Source organism: Balaenoptera borealis (assembly GCF_965194805.1).
Source record: "Balaenoptera borealis genome assembly, chromosome: 4".
Classification (NCBI taxonomy): domain Eukaryota; kingdom Metazoa; phylum Chordata; class Mammalia; order Artiodactyla; family Balaenopteridae; genus Balaenoptera; species Balaenoptera borealis.
This window is the reverse complement of record NC_138861.1, coordinates 150,478,587-150,501,076: the sequence shown is the minus strand read 5'-3', so window position 1 is coordinate 150,501,076 and position 22,490 is coordinate 150,478,587. Positions and strand designations below refer to the sequence as shown.

The following is a 22,490-nucleotide window of genomic DNA, read 5'->3' as shown; positions in this document are numbered from 1 at the left end:
CCTGGGACCTAACTCTCACTTTGTGGGGTCATGTGACATGAGTCTGGTGAGAATTTAGCTGGGACCGAATCTGGGTAAACTGTGGAAAAGACAGGGATTGGGTAAAACCGTGGTGCCCTGCAGTGATGGAAAGCCGTTGCCGAAGCTGCAGAGCCAGACTGTGGCTCACGACCGAAAGCCTCCGGGGGCCCAGGCAGCTCTGCAGTGAGCCCCTGCCCGGCCGCGAGCTGCTCCAGGAAGGCCCAGGGCAGGGCGGGCCTGGCCCGTGGGGAGAGAGCTGGTGGCTGGAGACCAGGGCTCACCCCGGGCGTGGCTGAGGCCGCAGGGAGGAGGCGGGGAGGAGGCGGGGAGGAGGCGGGGAGGAGGCGGGGAGCGGGAGGGAGGGCTGGCGTGGTGTGCAGGGTAGGGCTGTCCAGTACTGGAAGGACCCTGGGGCTTGCACCTGTGCGCCACGGTCACCGGGCCTCACGGGGCGGAGGTGAGGGAGGGAGGCCAGTCTGGGCGTGACTGGAACCCAGCCTGCCTTCAGGGCCATAACGATGCTGGGATCTTCAGCTCAGCAATGTGGGGGTCAGGAAACTGTTGCTAGACCGAAGTGGCACCTGCGTGGGGACAAGGACACGAGCATTACCCAACAATGAGCAGAAGAGGTGGAGAGAGATTTTGTCTTACAAGCCAGCTCCAGCCACTGAAGAGCTCTCTGAGCAGAGGGCTGGGAAGGTCTGGGGCCAGGCGCAGACTGCAGGAAAGGGTGCCCTGACCAACTAGCCAAGTCTCTCGGGGGAAGGGCAGGCAGCCTGTCTGTCTCCTCTGGGCCAGGCCTCTAGGGTCCTGCATGGCTCACTCCAGCACGCCGAGCCCCAGACAGAGGGCAGCTCTGAGGAAGAGACTGCCAGGAGGCAGCTGGGGGCGGGGTGGGGGGTGCGGGAGGGGGTCCCGAGTCTGGACACCAAGGACAGCTCCTTCAAGAGCATCCGGGGTTTGCCCCCTTGGGAGTCACGGGCCAGGCCTCGGGTCAGCACCATGGATAGCTCAAGGGGGAAGCTGGAGGAAGGGGCTCCACGCTCCACCCCCAGCGACGAGGCCTGAGCCTAGCGCTGCTGAGGGCAGCTCCCCAGAACGGGGCGGTGGCTCGGAAGGGAAGGGGCGTCCTGGCGTTCCCTCCCGAGGCCAGCTCATCCCCGGGGCGCTGCTCACTCCTGTCTCTGTGGACAATTTCATCGCGCTGGGGTGGGGCTGAGTCCTGGGGGCTTGGGGAGGTGGCAGGCATGCCTGCCACCAGGTGCCTCACGGTGTCCCTGCTCCCCCACAAGCCGATGATGGACCGGAACAAGGCGGCCGAGCTCCCCAAACTGCAGGTCGGCTTCATTGACTTTGTGTGCACGTTCGTGTACAAGGTGAGCGGGGTGGCCCAGGGCCTGGCTGGGTTTGCAGGGGAGGGGTGGGGGGTGGGCGTGGGGGGGCGCGGGGGGGACGGTGGCTCCCATCCCTTTGAATCTGCACTTAGAATCGAGATCCTCAGTGTCACCCCAAGGGGGTCCCCTCCCCATCAGTTCCTCAGAAGCACCATGAGCCCTCCCCCCCCGCAGTTTCTCCCCCCCAGAATGTCCTCCTGCTCACCTCGAGGTCGTACCTCAAACGTCCCTTCCCGAACCCCATCTAAGGCACCCCCGCCCAGGGCCTGCACACTGTTTGCAGGGCACTGACTGCAGTATGTGTGCAGTGCATTTGTTCAGTGTCTGAACCCTGGGAGGAGGAGGGTGGTCCACTGTCGCCAGCTGGGTGCACGCAGCCCAGCAAACACCCGGGCACAGCCGAGTGACAGTGGGATGCATGCCAAGGAGCTGGGACAGGTGCTGTGACATCAGCTCCAGGGACTGGCAAGGGAGTGAGGGGGCAGAGCCCTCCCGAGTGACACACACCACGAGGTCACAGGCCCCGCCCATCTGGGGGGGGGCAGACCCCACACTCCGAGGAGGTTTTCAGGTTCTGAGCGACATCCCTCCTGCCCTACTCCCCACCCCAGCCCCCAAGGTCTCACGCTTCCCTTTACTGAAACACCAGCTCCCTTTTCTGCCCCCGACAAGGGGGGGCTGTCAGTGCCGGGGAGGGAGGCGGGACCAGGGTGCACATGCTGGTCCTGAGGTGGTCACTGCCGGGAACCACCAGGCACTCCCCTCCCACTGCCTCCCCCGCCTGCATCCACCTGCACAGCCTCTGGGCGTTCATACGTGTTCCTGGGCAAGCATGTGCTCTGTGTGATGTGCGACGTGCGTATGAGAGCGGGTGAAGGAGCCCCAAGTCCTGCGCGTCTGCCCAGCCTTCCCAGCCCCGCTGCCGGGGGAACGTCCCTTCTGCTTTGATATTTTTCTACTCTGTTCTTGGGGACCTCGCCCCGCAGCTCCTGTTCGAACCCCAAGGACACAAACCCCCGAGTCCTTCTCCCTTTGCTGGGAACGTGGCACCTCCATGCGCCACCCCACCCCGGCCCAGCCTGCCCAGGAGCCGCTGAGGGTGTGGTCCGACTTCTCGGTTCCCTTTCCAGGAGTTCTCCCGCTTCCACGAGGAGATCCTGCCCATGTTCGACCGGCTGCAGAACAACAGGAAGGAGTGGAAGACCCTGGCCGACGAGTACGAGGCGAAGGTGAAGGCCCTGGAGGAGGAGCAGAGGAAGGCGGCCGAGAGGACAGCGGCCAAAAAAGGTCTGCGCTCCACGCCTGCCGCCGCCAAGACCGCACAGCCGCGCCTCGCCTGCAGGGGGCGGGCGCGAGGCAACAGAGTTCAACCTGGAGAAAAGCCAGGCTCCAGGCGGCCCTGCGGTCGGCGCACCAGGGCTCCTGGCTGCACGGGCGGCCACCGTGGGGAGGCCCATCCCACAGCAACAGCCCCGCTGACTCAGTGTAGCTGACGAGCACGGACTGACAGGGCGCGCTCGGGGTCCTAGCCGGGGGCTCAGGAGGGAGGTAACTGAGTGTTACTTCCTCTGTAGAGGGGAGGAAAGCCCCGCTGAAACATCGTGAACTCTTAAAGCTCCTCTGTTCCATAATCAGTCAGCAGTGCCCTCTTAAGGAGCTCAGGAACTCCACCTACGCTCCCATGCCAGCCTCAGAGATAAAACAGCAGACCCGTAGAAGACGACAGAACGCGAGCTAGGAGTCAGCGTGCGCGGTGTCTCTCCCTGCGCTGCGTGCAGACCACTTGTTCACCTTCACCCCGCACTGTGGGGACGTGGCTCTATTGTAACCGGTCAGCACGCCCCCCCAAATCAGAACCTGCGAGCTGTTGCCTTGGTTCTTGCTTGCGCTCTGCAACTTTTGTCGCCATTCCCTGAAATGTCCCGCAGGGGAGGGAACCAATAGAAACAAGCCAGCTTCAGAGAGGCCCAGGCTGGAGTGTCACCAAGGGCTAAACTAGGAACTGCTGGGCTAATCGGCTTAGGCCAACCAGCCGGTCTCTGCCCTTCCTCCTGCAGGGTGTGTGGAGGGGAGTCTCTGCCCTTCCTCCTGCAGGGTGTGTGGAGGGGAGGAGCTCGGGTTTCTCGCTCACCATCTTGTCTTCTCTCGCAGTGGGCACAGAAGTTTGCAATGGCGGCCCGGCACCCCAATCTTCCACCTGCTGCATCCTGTGAGCCAGTCAGCGGGCCCCCTGCCCCCTCACCCCACCGGGGCTGTGCCTCTAACCACCGGTACAAGAGGTTAAGAAGCCTGAGAAAATAACTGGAGACCATTTTGGATATTTTGAATTTTTTTAAGGTTTGTTTGTGTTTACGAACCAAAGCCAACTACGAACAATTTGAACAGTGTAGCCTACCTTACACTCATCCATCTTTTGGATGCATAGTAATACCACCAAGAGATCTTCAAAAACGGTCTGTGAACTGTGTGTCTAAAAGCAATGGGTGAATATATTCACACTGCACATGTATCTATGTGTATATGGGTGGAGAAATGGATAGATGCCAATTCCCATCTGGTTTAGGAAAAAAATATATGCACAAAAATTTAGAATAAAATCAAAAGAAAACACACTGCCCTTTTTTTATTTGGCGGAAGACGTTCATTTGTGACCAACCGGAAAATCCTGCCAGAAAGGTCCAGGCTGTGAGAACAGCAGTGATCACACTTGAGTGATCTGTGCAGAAATAATCTGTAATAAACCCTGCCCGGGAGCTGCTCTGAACCGCACTGACGGACCAGCGCCTGTGGTCTGCACCACTGAGGTTTCCTTCATGGGAGCAACCACATGCCTCCAAGGACCTAATTAATGGTTCTGAGCCGGGAAGAAAAGCCGAGTCAGACCCAAATGGGACAACGCAAAACTCACGCTTGAAATGGGTACTAAATTACCTGATAGAAATTAAGGACTTTTAACTCATAACGTTAGCTCCAAAGCAAATGTTTCCAGATACTGGAAACTCTTCTTGGCTGCACCCTTGGCCAGGACTGCAAGGCCAATTGAGTTGTTTTAAGGCCAGTTCAAGATGCTGCCCTCTGCCAGCGCTCCCGGCAGGGGGGGGTTGGGGGGGGGGATGGACACGCCCCACAAAACCTTCAGCTCAGTGGCACCTGGTGGTGACAAGGGCCTGCGGCTGGGGGCTCCTCCAGGTTCCCAGGGGGACCCCGTGCCAGCTAAACACCAACCTCAGGATACCCCAGGGGGTGTGCACCATCACGCACTCCAGCCTCACCTTAACTGAAAACAGAGCTGTACGCCGCTTCTCACTTTCTCCTCACGTTTGCAGATGAACTCATTTGACAAATGAACTGGGGCTCTAAGCCTAGGAAACCTGCTCCTGGCACAAAACTGGGAACAGCGACTTGACACCAGGCCTGGGGACGAAAGGCCACAGCCACCAGGGGTGGAGCCTGCCGTCTGCTCAGGCACAAAGGCCTGAGCCCCCTGAACAGCTAGCTGCACCCCCGCCTGGTCCTCAGGAGGCCACATCCCCTCCCTGGGGTCAAGGGGAGAATGTGCTGGAGGGCGATGGAAATCCAGGTCCCAACCATAAAGGCATCAGGCCATCTCCACCCCCACCATCTGCAAAGCCTGCCCCTCCCCTGCCCATCCAAGGGTCTGGGCCGGGCTCGGAGCATAGAAGGCCGAGCAGCGCTCACACGCCTGGCCAGCTGTGTCTCCGCTACAGACCGCATCCTTTGGGCTCCGCCGCAGGTACCCCGGGGCAGGCCACGGAGGTTCTGTGCATCCCGCCCGGTTTATGCACTGGTCACTGACTGGTTCTTCTGGAATCCCTCCCCATCCACACCCCACATAACCTGAAAAGGCAGGCACACAACTGCTGAGTCTGAGTCCAGAAACCAAACAACCGGGGACAATAAAGGAAAGTCAGAGAATCACACAGTACAGGAGGCTTTATTCATCCACACTGCTCCAGGGAAAGGCAGGCTCACTTTAATATGCTGTCCTCTCGGGCTGAAAAACGGGAAGGAAAACAGACGCGCCGTTACACACTCGGGCCGTCCAAAGGGCCCACCTTCGACGTTCGGTGTTGAACCACCCGGCATCTCATTCCATGGTGAGCCCGGCTATGCGCTGCTGCCACCCCCATCCTGGGCCTTCCTTATCCCGCCCGTCCAGACTGGAACCCGCCGCCGCAGGCAGGGAGAGGTGAGCCTAGTTCTGGTCCTGGGGCCTCTCTGAGGGTGGCAGATGGTTCGCCTCCAAGGCCTAGGGGCCCAGGCCTCACTAAAGGCAGGTATCGCCGTGTACCCCCAACACCCACACCTGCTCTCCCTCCCACTCCCCCAGAAAAGGACCCAGGGGCCAGTAGGGATCAAGACTGCGGCCCCTCCCCTCCACTGTGGGGCTCATCCGGAGCAGCAGCTGTTTCTGAAAATCCGGGTGGAGAACAAATCTATGAGATTCGGCAACACGAGTACCTTCTGCCAGTTCTTTCTCTATGCGTCTCTGCTCATCCTGCTTCTTTTTCTCCTCAGCTGCTATCCTCCTCTCCTCCTCTGCCCGGGGTTTCAAGTAATCTGTTAAAGGAAAGGGAAGAGGAGGGGTGGTATCAATGAACTTTTTCACCGAAGCGCTGAGTAAAAGGAATTCAGTCCACAAGCAAAGTCATCTTCAAGGGCACTGTGAACGCCAGAGGTACCTGCTTCCCACTCTCCTTTACCTAGATATACATAAAGCCCTGACACTCACTCCTCAACAGAGAGTCCAACCCGGAGGGCAGCTACAGGGTCCCCGCTGCCACCCCAGGCGTCTTGCCGCCCCTCACTCAGGCCTCTGTGCTGCAAGGGGCTGCCCGGCCAAACTACACGCCTGCCGCGGCGGCGCTCGGGGGTCCAGCCCGCTCGGGTTTCTGGGTCTGGCACCTCCCGCCCTGCTCCTCTCCTGCCCGAGCGCGTCTACTGCCCGGCACCGGGGACCCCGCACCGTCTTCGAGAAGCCCCGTGAGCGCCCCGTGGGCTGGGACGGCTGTATCCGCCCGTGGTCACTCACTGTAGCGCTTGGCTCCGTACGCCACGCCGAGGAACAAGGCGGAGTAACGGCCGAGCTGCGGGGAAAGGGCGGTCAGAACCGGCGGAGCGGAACCGGGGTCCGGGGGCTTTCTCAGCCCGCGGGGCGGGGGCCCCGGGCGCGGGGGACGGGTGAGGGGAAGGGGGGGCTCGCACCCACGGCGTCTGGGGCCGATGGTGGGGGGGGAATCGCAGCCTCCGGGTCGGGGCGCGGGGGGGTGAGACAGGGGTGGTTGTCCCGCCGGGCGGAGGCCGGGCCGCACGTCTCGAGCTCCGCGGAGTCGCTTACGCGCGGGCCCACGCGGAGCCGAGCACCCGGCCGCGGCCGCGAAACCTGGTTCACCTTGATGAGCGGAGAGACCTGCACTGGCGGAACCATCTTGCCCGTGACCTTCGCACCGGAAGCACAACGCGGACCGAGGAGGACGCCGCAAGGGCCCGGAAAACACGGGAGACGCAGACGCCCACCCCGGTGGGCGCATGCGCCGTCAGCAGCGAGAAGGCGCCAGAGCTGCCCCCTGGCGGCCGGAGGGAGAACGGCGCGCGCGCCCTTTCGCGGAGGGGTGACGTCACCCGGCGCGCGGCTCGCGACAGGCTCCGCATGCGCAGTGGCCCCGGCGGCACGTGCTGGTTCCCCAGAGCGGGTGCGACCCCTCCAGGTACTGAAGTTTTCGGACCAGGTTGAGCACAAATCGAGGCCCGCACACCACAGGTACAAATATTTGAAAAGTATAAGTCCACATTACAAAGTGCGAAATAGCGTGCTCGCTATCCTCCCTCCCTGGGCTGTGCCGCCCCGCCCACTGCTGCAGTGCGGCCCCAGCCACGCCGAGGCTCGTCCAGGCCCGCAGCAGCCCCAGGTCAGCCCAGAGGACGGCCCAGGAAGGGGCTCGAGGCTCTGGGCAGGGAATCCGGGGTCCGGGTACAAAATGTAACCTGAGTGCAGGCCGGCTCCCAGCAGAGAGGGGTGGCCGTGGCCATCCCCTCTGGGCTCACAGGCCAGGCTGACCATGTGGCCTCCGAGTCGCTTCCCAGGGCCGCACTGCCTGGGGTGCCCCCTCCTGCCACCCCCACCCCCAGTCCCGGACCCAGCCCCGCAGCAGAGCTAGAGCTTCCTCACCCTAGGAGCCTCTCGAGCAGAAGGGCGCTCAGGTCTTCCTGAGAAGGCCACCCCAGCAGAGCCTGCTGCCTGCATCTCCCCACCTCCGGCCCTCAGGATCACGCAGCCCCAAGCTTCACATCAGGCAGGTCCTCACTCTCACTTCTGCTGCCCTCTGTTGGGGAGGCAGGGGTTGCACTGGTGTGGTACTCTGGCCCCCTCAGAGGAGAAGACTGTCTCCCCCAGATCTGTGGTCAGCCCCAGTGAAGACACAGCTGACTGAGCCCAGGTGTGCAAACAGGCTGCCCAGAGATGGGCAGTGGTGGCCAGACAGCCTCCCAACTGAGCCTGCTGTGCTGACACATAGTTCCCACGGCAACGGGGCTTGGGGGTCCGGTGGGAGGACCACCCATGCCCTGGGCCTTGTGCTGCTCCAGGCATAAACTCCCGGAGAACCAGGGCTGGGGGCTCACAAGCGTCCCTGCTCCACTGCTGGGGGAGATCACTTCTGATTCTAAAGAGAACACAATGCAGGGACAGAAATTCCAGGGCACGTAGCATGTGCTCAGTAACTCTGCACCAAGGGGAAGCCCCTCGGCAGCCGCCAGGGGCCTGAGCAGACCCTGCTCCCTCTCCATTTGCTGGGGAGCCCTGGCTCTGGGCCTTCCACTGGGAAACTAGTAAATCACCTGTGCTGTTTCCTGGGCTGGCGGTGGGAACGCCAAGGCGGATCCTGCAGGGCAGCTGGGCTCTTTTCTGAACCCTGAGGACTCCTGCCTGACGCCCGTCCTCTGTGGCCTCTGCGGGGCCTGGGGTGGGGGGAGGGCCTCTTGACCCGCCCCCTCCCCGCTCATTCCTTCCCAAGGAAGCTGTAAGCACATACTGACCCCACAAGGCACAGAGTAACCCTCGTCCGCCACCCACAGGCCGTGTGGCGACGCTGAGCACCACGCCTCCACCTCCTTGCCCTGGAGCAGCCGGGCAGATGACCTCAGGAGGCAAATGTGGTTTCCCTTCCCTGGATTTTAAAATAAACCAGATTTCTCAGCAACTCCTCTTTCCAGAATCAAAAATAAATTTCTCTGGGGCTGAAGGTGGGGCCAGAGTGCTGGTGGGGGGACCACATACCACTAGCTTCCACGGTGCCGGGGGGAGTGGCGGCCAGCGGAGGGCACGCACAGGCCCAGGAACACACGCTTACGGAAACCGCCCAGGGAAGACCCCTGAAGCTGGGGAGACCCTCATTTGCCCAGAGTCCTTCCTGGGGACTGCGGGGTGGGGCCGGGGGGCGCATCCAACCTGGCTCAAGACGCAGGGGCCGCCTGCTGACACCCCTGCACCTGTCAGGGCCAGCTGTCCGTGCTGAATCTCGATATTCTCCCAGGAGCCAGGCTCTGCGGCTATCTTTAGAGCTGCGCTCAGACCGAGGCCGGCCGCAGGACACCTCCCCAGGGGCTCAGCTAGCCTCCTCTGGCCCTGCCCGAGTCTGGGCCTCCTGAGCACAGACCCCACGGGTCTACCCTCTCTCGGTGTGCTGTTCCCCACTCCCGCAGCCCGGCCGAGGTCCGTCCCGGCGTCGCACCCAGACCCGCCTGGCTGGCAGTGATGGGGTCCCCGCGCAGCCCAGGCCCAGGTGTCCCACATCGGTCACACGTTAGCCCCCCAGGGGTCCTCCAGACAGAGCCCCCAGGAGCCCCCAGGTCCCTCCAGGCAGGTCACGCATCCCCAGCCAGGTTCCTCAAATGGTGAGCTGGCCCTGGGATCGCGGATGGCAGCACCTCAGGAGCACGTGACGGAGGGTGTGTGCCCCTCGCCTTCCAGCCACAGCAGGTGCTGTGTGGTTCAGAGATGTGCCCCTGAGGACCCCCACCCAGTGATTGCAGCTCATCCCAACCCCACCCAGACCTGGCCCTGGAGGCTCAGAAAACTTGTTCTCCAGGTATGAAACTGTGGAATCCCACCTGCCCACTTCATCTGCCCGCTGGCCTCCTCCTGGTGCTCGGCCTGCAGGCCCACCCCCCGCATCCCTTCCTGCCACCAGCTCTGCACTTCCCCACCGCCAAGGACCAGGGCATCTTCTCCCTGACTTTGTGGTGGCCGCCAACATCTGGCACCACCAACGGGCACCTGGGCCAGGTTCCCTCCCCAGACTCTGCCCCTGGGGCCATGGTGTAGCAGGAAGATCTGGCTGAGTGCTGGGCCCAGCCCAGCCCATATGGGCCATCCTCCATCCCAGAAATGTCTTCCCCCTCTGAGGGCCAGGCAAGGAGCTCCCTGCCGTGGGGGCAGGAGGGCCCCAGCTGGCCCCAGGGCTGGGGTCGGGGCCTGGGACGTCTCTGCCACCAAGGCGGGGAGGCAAGGGCAGACAGACATACTTGGGGAACGCTTGCTGACTGGCCACCAGGGTCATTCACAGTAACTGTGTGCAAGTCTGGGAAAGGTGCCCCTTCCTCTGGCTCCCGCAGTCCCCAGGCCCTTGACCCATGTGCAGGTCACCCCAGAGATGCACAGAATCCAGGAGAACACAGGCTCCAGGGTAGGGGGCAGGTGGGGGGGTGCCGGGAGGCTGGGGGCCTATTGGGCCAGCAGGATGGGGGCGTCTGACTCACTGCTGGCTGCCAGAGCTCGCTCTGCAGTTGTCCAGTCCCCCGGGTAGCCCTGAGCCTGTCCTTGTAGGGAGTGGCAGCCGGAGTCTGAGCTGTCCTGGGGGACTGGGTAGGAGCTTAAGACGGACGACCTCAGCAGGGAGGGCACAGACCATTGCATCAGGCAGACCCAGGCATGGTGAGTGTGCTGCGTGTACACACACGAGTGTGTCTGTACCTGATGTGCGTGTGGGACCGTGTGGATGGGTGTGTGTGCACGTGTCACATGCATGAGTGTGTTTTGCCTGATTATGTGTGCATACAAGTTGAGTTTGTGCGCATGTGTGAGGGTCTGCGTGTGCTGGGGTTTGGGGGAGATCTGTGCCCTATGACAGCCCTGGTGACAGCCTGGGGCTGGAAGGTGGGGGTCCTGGCCTTCACCCTAGTGGGATCCCCAGAACAAGCCCTTCCACCTTCTGGCCGCCGGCACGGTTCATTTGCTCCCTGGTCCTCCTGGCTGGACTGCAGACTGAGCAGGGCATAGTTCAGGGTGAACCTGGGTGCTGTGCTCTGCCAGGGGCCCCCCAGGGGCCCCTCTGACCGTGCCAAGCACCTGCAGCTGCCCCAGCCCAGGGATACGGGCTTGGGGCCCCCTGGAGCCCCAAATGCCATGGTCCACCCATCCTCTGCATTGTCTCCCCAAATGCCTGGGTGCCCCCAAGGAGACCCTCGGGCAGGCTGGGGGACCCTGAGCCTTGGTGTTCTCATCTCAGGCCAGCAGGAAGACCAAGAAGAAGGAAGGGGGGGCCCTGCGGGCCCAGAGGGCATCATCCAATGTCTTCTCCAACTTTGAGCAGACCCAGATCCAGGAGTTCAAGGAGGTGAGGCCCTGCTCTTGTACCGGGAACCCCTCCACCCAGAAACTCATGCCTGAGGGGTCCCCTGGGAAATGTAACGCAGGTGACAAGGCCCTCGATCCAGAGCCAGGAAAGGGGGCGCCTGCCCTCATTCGGGGCAGCCCAGTGAACCTGGCCTCGGTTCCAGGCATTCACACTAATGGACCAGAACCGAGACGGCTTCATTGACAAGGAGAACCTGAAGGACACCTACGCCTCCCTGGGTATGTGCCCCAGGGGCAGAACTCCACCACAGCACCCCGACTCCCCCGCCCTCTGGCTCCCAGGAGTGTCCTCGCTCTGGTCCTCGGCCGTCAAGCCTGACCTGATTTCCCGTGGGCTCGGAGGAGGAGGTGGGCCTCTCCTGGGGAGAAATTCCCCTCTAGTTTGACCAGGGCTGGCAGAGGGCATCATGGGGTGGGTGGCACAACCCGAGCATGGGCGTCCCAGAGCGGGAGGCTGGGTAAAGAGCTCGAGGAAGGGGCTGATGCCTCTGCGCGGGGGCGGCTGGCACTCCCACCCCTGGGCGCGGTGAGGAGGCCCAGGAATGGAGCTGGGAGGGGACAGGGAGACCCACCTTGGCAGGCTGCACGGCCCAGCCCGCGGCCCTCCCTCACTCCCCACCTCTGCCCAAGGCGGTCCTGCCCTTGGAGCCGGGGGCGGGGGCAGGCTGGCTTCTACCTGGGGGGTGCCCACCTTTCCTCCAGGCCCCCTCACACCCAGATAACAGATCACAGGCCTTCTGGGCTCCTCTCCCCCACTCAGTCCACCTCCTGGGGCTGGGGTTTGGGGTTCTGCTGACCTTCAGAACCCGCATCCACCACGCCTGGGCCAAGGGTGCCTGCACTGGCTCACCCCTCTCTCTCCGGTCTCCCCATCTTCGTTCTGGGGTTGCCTGGAGAATGATGGAGGGGGGTGGCCCCGTGGGGCATCTGTACGGACCACAAGGCAGCCAGGGCGGGCGACACTCCTGCCCTGTGACCCCACCCCCCCACCCCCGACGTCTGCAACAGGCAAAACCAACGTCAAGGACGAGGAGCTGGACGCCATGCTCAAGGAGGCCTCGGGGCCCATCAACTTCACCATGTTCCTGAACATGTTCGGGGAGAAGCTGAGCGGTGAGTGCCGGGCCAGCCCGCAGGTCTGCCAGCGCAGTGTGTGCGCTTACTTGCTTCCAAGCACTTAGAGATCCACACGTCTCACATAAAAACCCAAATTTGCAGATCTCTTGAAAAGCCCCAGGACCTGGCATTCTGGGACCCACATCTGTGGGGCCCCGTCAGCCCCCCAGGGTGGGTGAGCTGACAGCCCAGACCCAACTCTTCGCCCACTGACGGGGGCCTCTGTCCCTCACTGAGAACTCGCCCAGCTCTGGGCCTAGCGGGACCCAAGGGACCCCGAGAACAGTACCCCTGGGGTGGGAGCTGAGGGTCTCCCAGGTGCTCAGAGTGGGAAGGCCATTCAGGGCACTGAGTGGGCAAGGGCATGGACCCCAAGACGCCCAGGACTCAAGGCCTCCTGTGGGCAGGCACGGATGCCGAGGAGACCATCCTCAACGCGTTCAAGATGCTCGACTCCGACGGCAAAGGCAGCATCAACAAGGACTAGTAAGTGTGGCCGCAGGCGCCCGGGCATCACCAGGGTAGGAGGGGTGCCAACCCCCCCGCCCAGCTTTCAGGTCCTGATTGGCCTGCCCGGGATCCTGAGTCCCTCAGGGTAACCGAGGGCAGGATCAGCCCTACCCACACGGGGCCAGTGGTCACTGCCATTCAGACCATCGCTGGGTCTTTAGCCCCTTTGGGGGCTACTTCAGCCAAGCACCGCGAACGGACCTATTCGGTGTGCCAGGCACTGGCCCCCAGGGGTGTGGGGGTCAGGGAAGGCTCCCTGTGGGCACCCCCCCACCCCACCCCAGTGCCCAGGACTCACCCAGAGCCAGGCTCCCAAGAGGCACCTGCCCTGTGAGCGGGTGGGATTGAAGGGGGGGCACACCCACCTCGGAGCAGCCCTGTCCCCCCACGTGGCCCCGTCACGGGGCTCCCCCAGGGCCACCCCTCCAGGTCAGGGCCATGCCTTCTCCAGAGCAGCCTAATCTGGCCCCTCCCCCCTGTCCTCAGCATCAGGCGGCTGCTCATGTCCCAGGCCGACAGGATGACTGCTGAGGAGGTTTGTCCCCTCACCCCCACCCCACCTCCTTCCCCAAGGCCCTCTGTGAAGCCCAAGCATGGCTCTGGGGGCTCAGGAGGGGGACGTGCCTCAGCCCCCAGAGGCTGCAGCCTTGGGGAGGGTGGGACGCCCTGTGTCCAGGAGGGGAGACACCCGCCCCGGCCCCAACCCTTGCTCTGCAGGGTCTCCCCCCACTTCCTTCCCCCCAAGCACAGAAACAAGACAGCCTGGAGTCCAGTTCCTGTAATTAATTCACCTGCTGGCTACGGCCTCAGGGACCCTCCCACTCCCTCCCACCCCTGCCTGGGCCTCACAACCCACCAAACTCGCAGGTTGACCAGATGTTCCAGTTCTCCACCATCGACACTGCAGGCAACCTGGATTACAAAGCACTGAGCTACGTGCTCACCCACGGGGAGGAGAAGGAGTGAGGGGCACCCCTACCCCACTGGGCCGTGGCCAGTTCAATAAACGTGAACCCACAAACCAGCCTGCGAGTGTCTCTTTTGGAGGGAGAATGTGTCCCCCTGGGGGTGGGAGTGACCCCTGGGGGCAGGAGGGTATTCAGGGGGTGGGAGCGTCTGCCTGGGGCCCACCCTCTGCTTCCGGCCCAGCCTGGTCCCACCTGTGCTAGCGCCAGGCTGGGGGGCTGCTCGTTCAGGGGTCTGCAGAGGTTGAGCATGGCTCTGGGATAGGCTCCTTCAAGGAAGGCCTTCCCCACACCTGTCCACTCCAGACTCGGCCACGCTGGGGCCCTCAGAATCCCCAGCCCACTCAGCGCCCCCTCAGCCCGTGCCCCCAGGCCAGGCCAGCCTCCCCACACGCAGCCCCTGCCCCAGCCACCCTGGGTCTGTCCTGGCCGCTGGAGCGCCCCGCCCGGTCGGCGGCCTCTTGTCTACACAGCAGCAGCTCTCCTTGCTACATCCACAGGGAGTCCCCTGGGCCAGCCCGCCTGTGTTCCAGGACCCCGGGCCCCCCGGATGCTGACACCATCCCGGCCTCAGGTGTGACTGGTGCAGCCGAGGGGACCAGGGCCTGCCTCTCCTGGCCGCCCCTTCACGTCCCCAGGCCCTCTTCCCATCACACCAACTGCTCCCCGGCCTCTGGTCCTCTGCAGGGGCCCCATGACGTCTCGGAGGACTCCCAGGGGGAGGGAGGCAGAGCCAGGAGCACCGGCCCCAGGAGGGGCTGCTGGGGACGGGGGGCTGCGGCGGGGCCTCGGGGGGTGGCTGCCGAGGTTGCCGGGTGCACGTCCTCCTGGATGGAGGGGCTGGCGTCGGCCTCGGCCTGCAGGCGCCGGTGTGGGGTGTGGAGGAAGAGTACCACGAGGCAGCTGAAGAGGACGCACAGGCCGGCCATCAGCAGCGTGGACACTGGGGAGACGTGGCCCAGCTCTGCCGAGGCCCCCCAAGTGCCGGAGTGCCCACCCGGGTGCTGGGGACCCCGGACCCCACTAACCATGACCTCAGAGTGACCCCGGAGACAGATCCTGTCCCAGCCCCAAGAGGCCCCAAAGGTGGGTTCACAGCCATGAGCCCCAAGGTCACCGCACCAGGTCTGGGGACGTGGGCGTGCAACACGCCATCTCTCTGGTGGCCGACCCCACTCCCGTCTCTCTCACACTCTGTCTCTGTCTTTGTCTTTCTCACTCTCTGTCTCTTCCTGACTCTCTTTGATCTCATTTCAAAACCAGTCACGTAGGGGTTAGAGGTTGAGCTCTCATAAGGGCCTCAGGGCTGCTCCCACCAGGCTGAGCCTGAGGTTCGGCCTGTTGCCCTCTGACCCCACCCCGATCCCCCAACCCCCGCCGTGGGTGCCCTGCACCCGCCCACCAAGGACAGCGGAAGTCGCCCAGAGGCCCATGGAGGGGAGATTCCCAGGGCTGGGTGGGGTCCGACCTGCCGGCCTGCCGGCCTGCGCGCTCGGAGCCCCACAGGCTGTGGCCCTCACCCTTCCGGTCTAGCGGGTCCTGGCCGTCCCGGCAGGTGGAGAAGGACGGCTCCACGCGGCGCACGGTCAGGGAGGTCAGCAGCGCCATGGTGAGCACACCCTCGGCCTGCCTGCACAGCCACGAGGCCCTCAGCCCTGCCCGGGGCACTGCTTGCTGCCCCGGCACCCGTAGTCAGCCCGAGGGCAGGGCACTGCTCTGGTCACCATGGGCCCAGCGGCCAGCCCAGGCCAGCACATGGCAGGCGCGCAGGTCACCTGCTGTGTGGCCTGGGGTGGGGTGAGGGGAGGGTCTCCGGGTCCCCAGGGAAGCGTTGGGGAATGGGCACTCACCCCAGCACGAGGACCAGGCCCGCGCCCACAGCCTCGCCCACAGGGAAGGACCACTCGACAGCCAGCTCCATGGCGACAGGCGCCGCTGAGAAGCAAAGAGCCCAAGCAGCGAGCAGATGGTCTGTCCCCCGAGCCGGGGCACCTGGGGGCAGCGAGCCGCACAGATGGATGGGGCGGGAGTCAGACGTGCCACAGCCCTAGACGCCCAGACCCAGCCAGGCCCTGCACCGGGGGGTCGGGGCAGTGCCCAGGGTCGGAGAGGCCACGGAGCCTGTCCCACGCAGGGACCACCCCAACGAGCAGTGCCTGGGCCCGAGTGGGTCTGGATGTCTGTTACGGCCGACCTGCCAACTCCCCCACCCCGAGGCACCCCACTTTGACTCCTGCAAGGTGGTCTCGGCTCAGAGGACTCTCACCAGGGCAAAGGCCACGCAGACCAGAGATGTCAGGCAGAGGCCGATCTTGACAGCTCCAGTGAAATGCTTGGTCCGGTCCACGTACAGGCCAAGAGTCAGCGCCCCCAAGACCCCAAACGCAATGAAGAGAGCCCCGCAGAGGCCTGCAAATTCCTGGAGGAGGAGAGGAGGCGGGGGCGCACTTTCATCTGGGCTCCAGGAGGAGGCCCTCATCCTTAGGATGTACGCCATCACCGGGGGGCCCACGGCAGGGTCACTGAACGGAGCCTGAGGCCCAGGCAGGATGACACGGAAGGCTCGGCTGCACCGTTGGCTGGGGGAAGAGGTGTCCTCCCCTGGAGGTGCCATTTCCCTGCGTTACCCCCACCCAGGAACTCAACAATTGCTAGAGAAAGGGCCTGGCTACTGCAGACACCCCTCAGTGCCAATCACCCCTGAAAAACTGGGAACACGAGGGGCCCGAACCCCACACCCAGGGCTGATGCAGACAGTGGAGGGCACGGCCAGAGGTGCTATGAGTGGAGCAAGGCCCTCTCCTCTGCATCTCCACGATCAGCGGGTCCCACGGGGCTGGGGTGGGTGGGGCATGGGGGAAGCGCCACACGAAACCCCAGTGGAACACACTTGGGCTCTGCCAGCACCCCGTCCCCACGGCCACCACCCCATTGTCTGCAGACACAGATTTTCACACAGCATCTCAGTAGCGCCCACATCACCCCGTCCAGGTATGGAAACCCAGCGCCTGGGGAGGTCATGGGCCATTCCACGGCCACCAGCGGGAGAGCAGCGGCGGAAGAGAGCCTGTGGGGTAACAGGCCCCCAAAGCTCCGTCCTGCCGCGGGGCCCCCAGGGCGGGGCTGGCACCCACGCTGGAGTAGCCGTTCACGCAGAGGATCTGCTCCAGGAGGGATGAGAAGCTGGAGAAGATGCCAATGCTGCCCCCCCCCCCACCCAGCACACGGCCAGGATGACGTAGGCCTCGTTCCTTGCGAGCTAAAGGGGAGGGGCTGCTCGGTCCAGGAGCTCCAGCTGCGCAGCCAGAGGCGCCCCGGGGCAGCCCCGCCCCCCTCCCCTCCCGGCCTCCCCCAGCACACACCGCGCTGACCAGCTCCAGCCGGCTAGGAACTCCCGCGAGGTGGAGTGGACAGCCCCCGCGGGGGGCGGGGCGGGGGCGTGCTCTCCCAGACGCACGCAGCGGGCAGCAGGGGTGATGCAGGTGCCCAGCTGCGGGGAGGGTACGCACGAGCGCACTCGCGTGTGTGTGCAGGCACAGGCCCAGGCCCTCGGGCATGCGTGCACACGCGTGTGTGTGCCTCGTGCCCGCGGCTCCAGGCTCCTTGCCGGCTACCCCGCAGGTCGTGCCCAGGTGGACGGCGGCAAGCCCCGACGTTGTGCTGGGCCTGCTCTGCTTCGTTGCGTTTGGAAACCCAGCTTTCAAGATACGTCTGCAACCCAAAGGTGACTGCGACAGCCTCAGCCTCAGCCCTCTCCGGGAGCTCCATCCAGCGGCCACCTGGAACCCCCCTCCCACCTCTGTGAACGACCCCAACACTCGCCCAGCTGGAAGCCCCTCTCACCTCGGCGCACCTCCAAACCCCCAGCCCTGAGCCTGCCCCACTGCCCCACCCGATCAAAGCCCTGGCTCTCTCCCTGGACACTCTGGGCACACCCTTGGCTCTCCGAGTCTTTCTGGACCAGATGGAGTCACTCTCCCCTCCGACGCCCCCCCAGGTGTCCATCACGCCAATGCTTGCCACCTGCGCTGACCCTTCCCGCCACCCTCCCCTTGCTCAGCGGACACACTGGCCTCTGGCTGCAGGCCCCACCCCTCGGCCTCACGTCCACCTCAGAGTCTTCTGGTCCCTCATCTCCCTCCCTTGCCCCCCACAAACGCCTCCTCCTGCTCCAGCCGGCCTCTCGCCCCTCCGGAGCTGCCTCCCCGCCAAGGAAACCGCCAAACATCCCGGTCCCTGGAGTTGTGCCTGATGCTGGGAAGATGCCCAGTACTTGCACATGAGGAGACCCCACGTGCATGGAGTGCGACCCATGTGTGACCGCAGAAGGTGGCAAGTGCACACTCACACAGACAGGTGTGGATGCACGAGCCCGCCACTACGGCACTTGTGCACACACGCACTAGCACACAGCCCATGAACATACACACACACACGCAAACACGTAGCCATTCATGCACACCGACACACTCTACACCATACACACGGGTGCACACACATGCACACAAACACACATGCACATGAGCATGCATGCACACACACCGCACACACACACTCACGTGCGTGCACTCCTGAGCTCCCTCACCATCAAGGGGATGTCCTCCTCCTTCTTCACCAGGGTGGGAGTCAGCAGGTTGGCCACCAGGATGCCCAGGGGGTTTGCTGAATGGACGGGGACATGAGTCAGCTCAGAGTGGCAGGCTGGTCCCCAGCCCCCAGGAGGAGTCCCCACCCTCCAAGAGCGGGGAGCGCAGAGGTGCCGGGCCACGCACTAAGCCAGCGGGGACGTCGGCCTCACCCCCGGGACTCACACACGGTGCCGATCGTGTTGGCTGGGGCCCTCTGGCGCTCGGGAAACCACAAGGCGGCCAGCTTGGCTGGAGAGGTGACCAGGGTCTGGGCGAGGGCACAGAGGCTCTGCCCACCCATGAGGAAAGCAAATGGGTCCTGGCTGCTGGTGATCATGCAGGGCTGGGAGCGGATCACGCTACCCACAAAGTTCAGGCACGCACATAGGATGGTCTGCAGGGCTGGGGTCAGAAGAGCTGCCCACCAGCCCAGACTACCCCCTCCAGCACCCCAACCTCCACCCACCATGCAATGGCTGGGGACCCGGATCTAGGGAGGGGGTGATGGCTCTCGAGCCCGCACTCGGGGACCCCGCCCCCAGCCACGTGGATGCGTAGTTTGCCCAGATGGGCCAGGCAGAGGAGGACACTGGGGGCCACTCAGCGGACACTCAGTGCCTGTGGGGGACAGCCAGGTGGACAAGGGCTTTCTGCAGGAGGGAGGGGGAGGCAGGCCTGGCTTGGCCCTGAGATGAAGGTGTCGCAAAACAAGCCCGTGAGCACTCCACCTCGGGGGACCCAGCAACGCAGGAGCTCGCCGGGCCGCGCCCCCCACAGTGGAGGCTACGAGAGCCAGGCTTCCTAACCCAAACAGAGCTCTGACCACAAAGCCTCACACGACTCCGAGCTTAGGCGACGGCTGCCTCTCCTTCCCTTTCTTCGGGACAGAGCCGGGCGCAGATCTCCCAGGTTTAGGGAGAGCTCCACGCAGGCCCAGCGGCTTCCTGCCCGGCCTGATCCAGCGGCTCCCTGCCCGGCCTGATCCAGCGGCTCCCTGCCCGGCCTGATCCAGCAGCTCCCTGCCCGGCCTGACCCAGCGGCCTCCTGCCCGGCCTGATCCAGCGGCTCCCTGCCCGGCCTGACCCAGCGGCTCCCTGCCCGGCCTGATCCAGCGGCTTCCTGCCCGGCCTGACCCAGCGGCTTCCTGCCCGGCCTGACCCAGCGGCCTCCTGCCCGGCCTGATCCAGCGGCGAGAAAGCCTGGTGTCTGGTCGCCACACCTGCCCTGCTGAGCAGCCAAGCTCATCCCTCGCCAGCCTCGCCCCATCCTCGTTTATCCCCAGAGCTTGTGGCCGGAGGGGCAGAGACAGGTCTAAAACACACACAGCGACGTGGGGACAACTGTTTGCCCCCACTGCACATTTCCCTTCCACCCGTTCCCAGCCTGCCAGGTGCCCCCGCACGTCCTTTGAGAACGCTGGCGGCCGCCCCACACGCTGGCTCTCACCCAGACCCACTCCAGGGCCACCCAGACCTCACTCCAAGCACAGCCCCACCTGCCCTTCACACTGCCCCTCAGAACCCGAGGGCCCTGCTCATCTGGCTGCAAAGGGCATAAGCAAGGGGCCACGTGGACTTGGCCGGGACACACCTGATGGTCCCTGCTCCCAGTGGTGACCACGCAGGGATCATGACAATTCCGGGTGTGATTCTTGTTTGCTCCGTAATGACCTGTGAACAAGACAAGTGCAGTGGGACAGCCTCGGTGTCCAAGGACCTTCTCAGGGCCGCCCAATGCCTGCCCACCCCCAGACTCATCACAGCAGCTCAGGGGGCTGGGGGAGACCGCTGCTCTGCATTCTCAGACCAATGCACCCAAACCCAGTTCTGGCTTCACAGCGTCTAGACACAGGGACGTGGTGAGTCCTGCAGAGAAAAGAGGCTTCTGGAGTCCCGGCAGACCCCAGGCCCAGGCAGCAGAGGCCACCTGTCCCAGCATGGGGCTAGCCAGCAAGGAGAGGAGAGAAAAGGCCCCAAGAAGTTTGGAATGACATCCAAGAGGGGCTGCCGCCCGAGAACCTCTCTGAGGCGGTGTCTTCCTGCCTCGCCTGACGCCCCTCCTCCTCTCGGTCTCTGCTTCTGACTGTCCCTCGGCCACTTGGCACCTCCCTGAGCTGTGGGTCCCGCTGCCACCTGCAGCTCTGCATTACGTGATTGTGGCCACCCAAGGCTGCCCAACCAGTCCCTGGGATCCTGAGGGAGGCCAAGCGATGTTCCTTCGGCAGACGCGGCAGCACAGGGGAGGGGAGCCCAGGGAACCGGCGGGGGCAGCGCGGCAGCCTGATCCCCAGGGAAGGCGGCCACGTGGGCTCAGCTTTGGGAAGGGCGTGCAGATAGATGCCCACCCAGGGCACACGAGGGTGGCCCGGCCCAGGGCTGGAAGGGAGGAGAGAGGTCCACCGGCTGAGCCCGGCAGGCAGCGTGTGATGGGCTGGGCAGAGCGACTGGGGCCTCAGGGGTGAGTCTGGGGGAGAAGCAGGCAGGGAGAGCTGGGTCCCTGGAACTGGCAGACCTGGTTCTCACTGCCTGCTTCTCTGGTCTCGGGGGCTGTGATGATGAACACAGTCCCAGACAGCAGTGGGGACAGTTCTAGAACAGCTGACGGGTCACTGCAGACCCCAGCTGGGTAGCTATGAAGAGAACGGTTGGGCAGGTAAGGGAGGCCTCCTGTGAGGGACCTTGGAACTGAGTCAGAAACCCAAGGAGGGCGTCCAGGGCACAGGTAAGGGGGTGCGGAGGGCAAGAGCCAGAGCCAGATGCAAAGGCCTGTGCCAGGGGTTGTGCTTTGCAGAAGGGAGGCGGGGACCACTGGAGGAGACCTTCTTGGCTGTGGACAGGGACCCCTTCCTGTGGCAGGAGAGGGATCCTTTCCAAACCAGCGAGGGTCACAGGACCCAGGCGCAGTCACCGCGAGGGCAGACACAAGCCCCGTTCTCCCTGCTCAGCCTCGGCCAGGGAAGGGGCTCTCCGTCCCTGTCCCACCCTGAGGTCGCCGGCGGCCCCGCCCCGCGCTCCCGCCGTCCCGCAGATCCCGAGAGGTCGGAGGGCCGGTCCTAGAGCGGCCGCACCCGGGTTCTCACTGTCCGATTCTCCGGAGAGGCGGGCGCCCGGCGAGCACCGGGACACTGGCGGGCGCGAGGGGCGCGACAGGTGGGGCTCAGCGGGGTCCCGGCCTCGGCTCGCGCCCCCGCCCCAGCCCCCCGAGCCCCGAGCCCCGTTCCGTGGCGTTGGAGCAGCTGAGCCGGCTGAGCACCGGCAGGGAGACCCAGCGGGGCGCGTAGGTGCCCAGCACGCTCCGGGCGGGAGCCGCGGCGGCCCCAGGCCAGGCCGCCGCCTGCCCCGCCATCGCCGCCGCGCCCCGGCTGCCGGCGTTTGGAGCCGCGCGTGGGCTGGGACCGCCCTCGGAGGTGGGGTCGAACCGTCCCCGCCCCAGGGGCAGGGGTCACCACCCCGCCCGGCGGAAAAGGGACGAACTAAGAAACTGGATCTTCCCCCGTCGGCCGGGACATAAGTCAGCCGCAGAAACAAGAACAAGGTCCCCTCGCAGGCGCGGCCTCTGTGTGGTCCCTGCGGTGGCGGCGCCCACGCGGCGGGTGCAGGACAGGGCGCCGGGAAGTCACCGCCCCGCAGGAGGCCCGCACTTCCTGAAAGGAGTTGTGGAAAGATCCTTCCCCCCCCCGCCCCCCCCCACAACCCCGCCAATTCCTGAGGTCCAAACAAGTCACGAGGAGCAGCAGGAGGCCAGCCTGGAAGAGGAGGCTGGGGTCAGTTTGCAAAGCGCCTCGAATCCGTACTAGTCATTAGACTCAGCCCCGTAGGGCGGCAGGACCTCGGGAGAGCGGGCAGAGGTGGTCCTGGCAGAGGAAGGAGGGCGGGGCCACCTGTCCTCCTACGGGGGAAAGGGCTGTGCCAGAGCACGGGACCTTCGCCCAGGGAGGCGGCAGGCAGCCTCTCCCACCTGGTTATTATCTGCAGTTTACAGCTGAGAAAACAGCTGGAGCAGAGCTAGGAGATGTAGGTTTCTGTGCGCAGGAAGGCAGGGAGGAGGGAGGTACCACCCTGTTCCTCTTCCACAAGAGCTCCCCTGTGGGCGCAGGAAGTCTCTTGCCCAGCTTCCTCCCTCCCCCGAGGTCCACCTTGGGCATCTCTCCATGACCCCGCTAGTATTACTCCCGCTGAGGTCACCTGTGTAGCTCCCTGTG

At 64.5% G+C, this 22,490-nt stretch overlaps 4 protein-coding genes across 5 annotated transcripts in view; 2 read left to right on the top strand and 2 right to left on the bottom strand.

Annotated features, from left to right (window-relative positions):
* PDE6B (phosphodiesterase 6B) overlaps positions 1 to 3,711 on the top strand; it is a gene marked incomplete at its 5' end in the record, with an annotated part of 28,248 nt that extends 24,537 nt beyond the window's left edge. Inside the window, 3 exons of the mRNA XM_082390961.1 lie at positions 1,314 to 1,397; positions 2,546 to 2,702; positions 3,567 to 3,711. Coding sequence (XP_082247087.1) covers positions 1,314 to 1,397; positions 2,546 to 2,702; positions 3,567 to 3,628 — 303 coding nt within the window. The 3' untranslated portion in view covers positions 3,629 to 3,711. The remainder of the gene's footprint in view (positions 1 to 1,313; positions 1,398 to 2,545; positions 2,703 to 3,566) is intronic.
* A 1,640-nt stretch (positions 3,712 to 5,351) lies between these two features.
* On the bottom strand, positions 5,352 to 6,960 carry ATP5ME (ATP synthase membrane subunit e). The gene is made up of 4 exons (XM_082390964.1): positions 6,829 to 6,960; positions 6,469 to 6,523; positions 5,898 to 5,996; positions 5,352 to 5,430 (listed from the first exon to the last, which is right to left on the bottom strand). Exons 1-4 carry the CDS (start codon positions 6,862 to 6,864, stop codon positions 5,405 to 5,407), a joined length of 216 nt encoding a protein of 71 aa, XP_082247090.1. The 5' UTR covers positions 6,865 to 6,960; the 3' UTR covers positions 5,352 to 5,404.
* MYL5 (myosin light chain 5) lies at positions 6,833 to 14,002 on the top strand (the record flags this gene model as incomplete). 2 transcript variants are annotated; one of them, XM_082390963.1, is made up of 8 exons in its annotated part: positions 6,833 to 7,197; positions 9,406 to 9,523; positions 10,943 to 11,050; positions 11,214 to 11,289; positions 12,079 to 12,183; positions 12,594 to 12,672; positions 13,183 to 13,231; positions 13,564 to 14,002. In XM_082390963.1, the coding sequence occupies 8 exons, from the start codon at positions 6,833 to 6,835 to the stop codon at positions 13,660 to 13,662; spliced, it is 999 nt and encodes a 332-aa protein (XP_082247089.1). In that variant the 3' UTR covers positions 13,663 to 14,002. The 2 variants fall into 2 exon arrangements, with proteins under 2 accessions (XP_082247089.1, XP_082247088.1); XM_082390962.1 differs by having other exon boundaries at positions 11,214 to 11,418.
* Positions 14,003 to 14,177: 175 nt separating this feature from the next.
* Positions 14,178 to 21,775, bottom strand: SLC49A3 (solute carrier family 49 member 3). The gene is given in 12 exon segments (XM_082389859.1): positions 14,178 to 14,604; positions 15,182 to 15,291; positions 15,512 to 15,605; positions 15,608 to 15,653; positions 15,928 to 16,080; positions 16,796 to 16,876; positions 16,879 to 16,920; positions 18,247 to 18,323; positions 18,473 to 18,683; positions 19,880 to 19,959; positions 21,357 to 21,413; positions 21,502 to 21,775. Coding segments are annotated over 12 exon segments (1,377 nt in total). The 5' UTR covers positions 21,635 to 21,775; the 3' UTR covers positions 14,178 to 14,311.
* Positions 21,776 to 22,490: the final 715 nt, after the last annotated feature.

What these genes read in the sequence shown, in the direction of transcription:
- ATP5ME (XM_082390964.1), bottom strand. Translation starts at nt 6,864, where the DNA reads ATGGTTCCGCCAGTGCAGGTCTCTCCGCTCATCAAG. An exon ending in GTACGGAGCCAAGCGCTACA is followed by an intron (nt 5,997 to 6,468) that starts GTGAGTGACCAC and finishes TTCCTTTAACAG; the next exon opens with ATTACTTGAAACCCCGGGCA. An exon ending in AGAGAAAGAACTGGCAGAAG is followed by an intron (nt 5,431 to 5,897) that starts GTACTCGTGTTG and finishes CCCGTTTTTCAG; the next exon opens with CCCGAGAGGACAGCATATTA.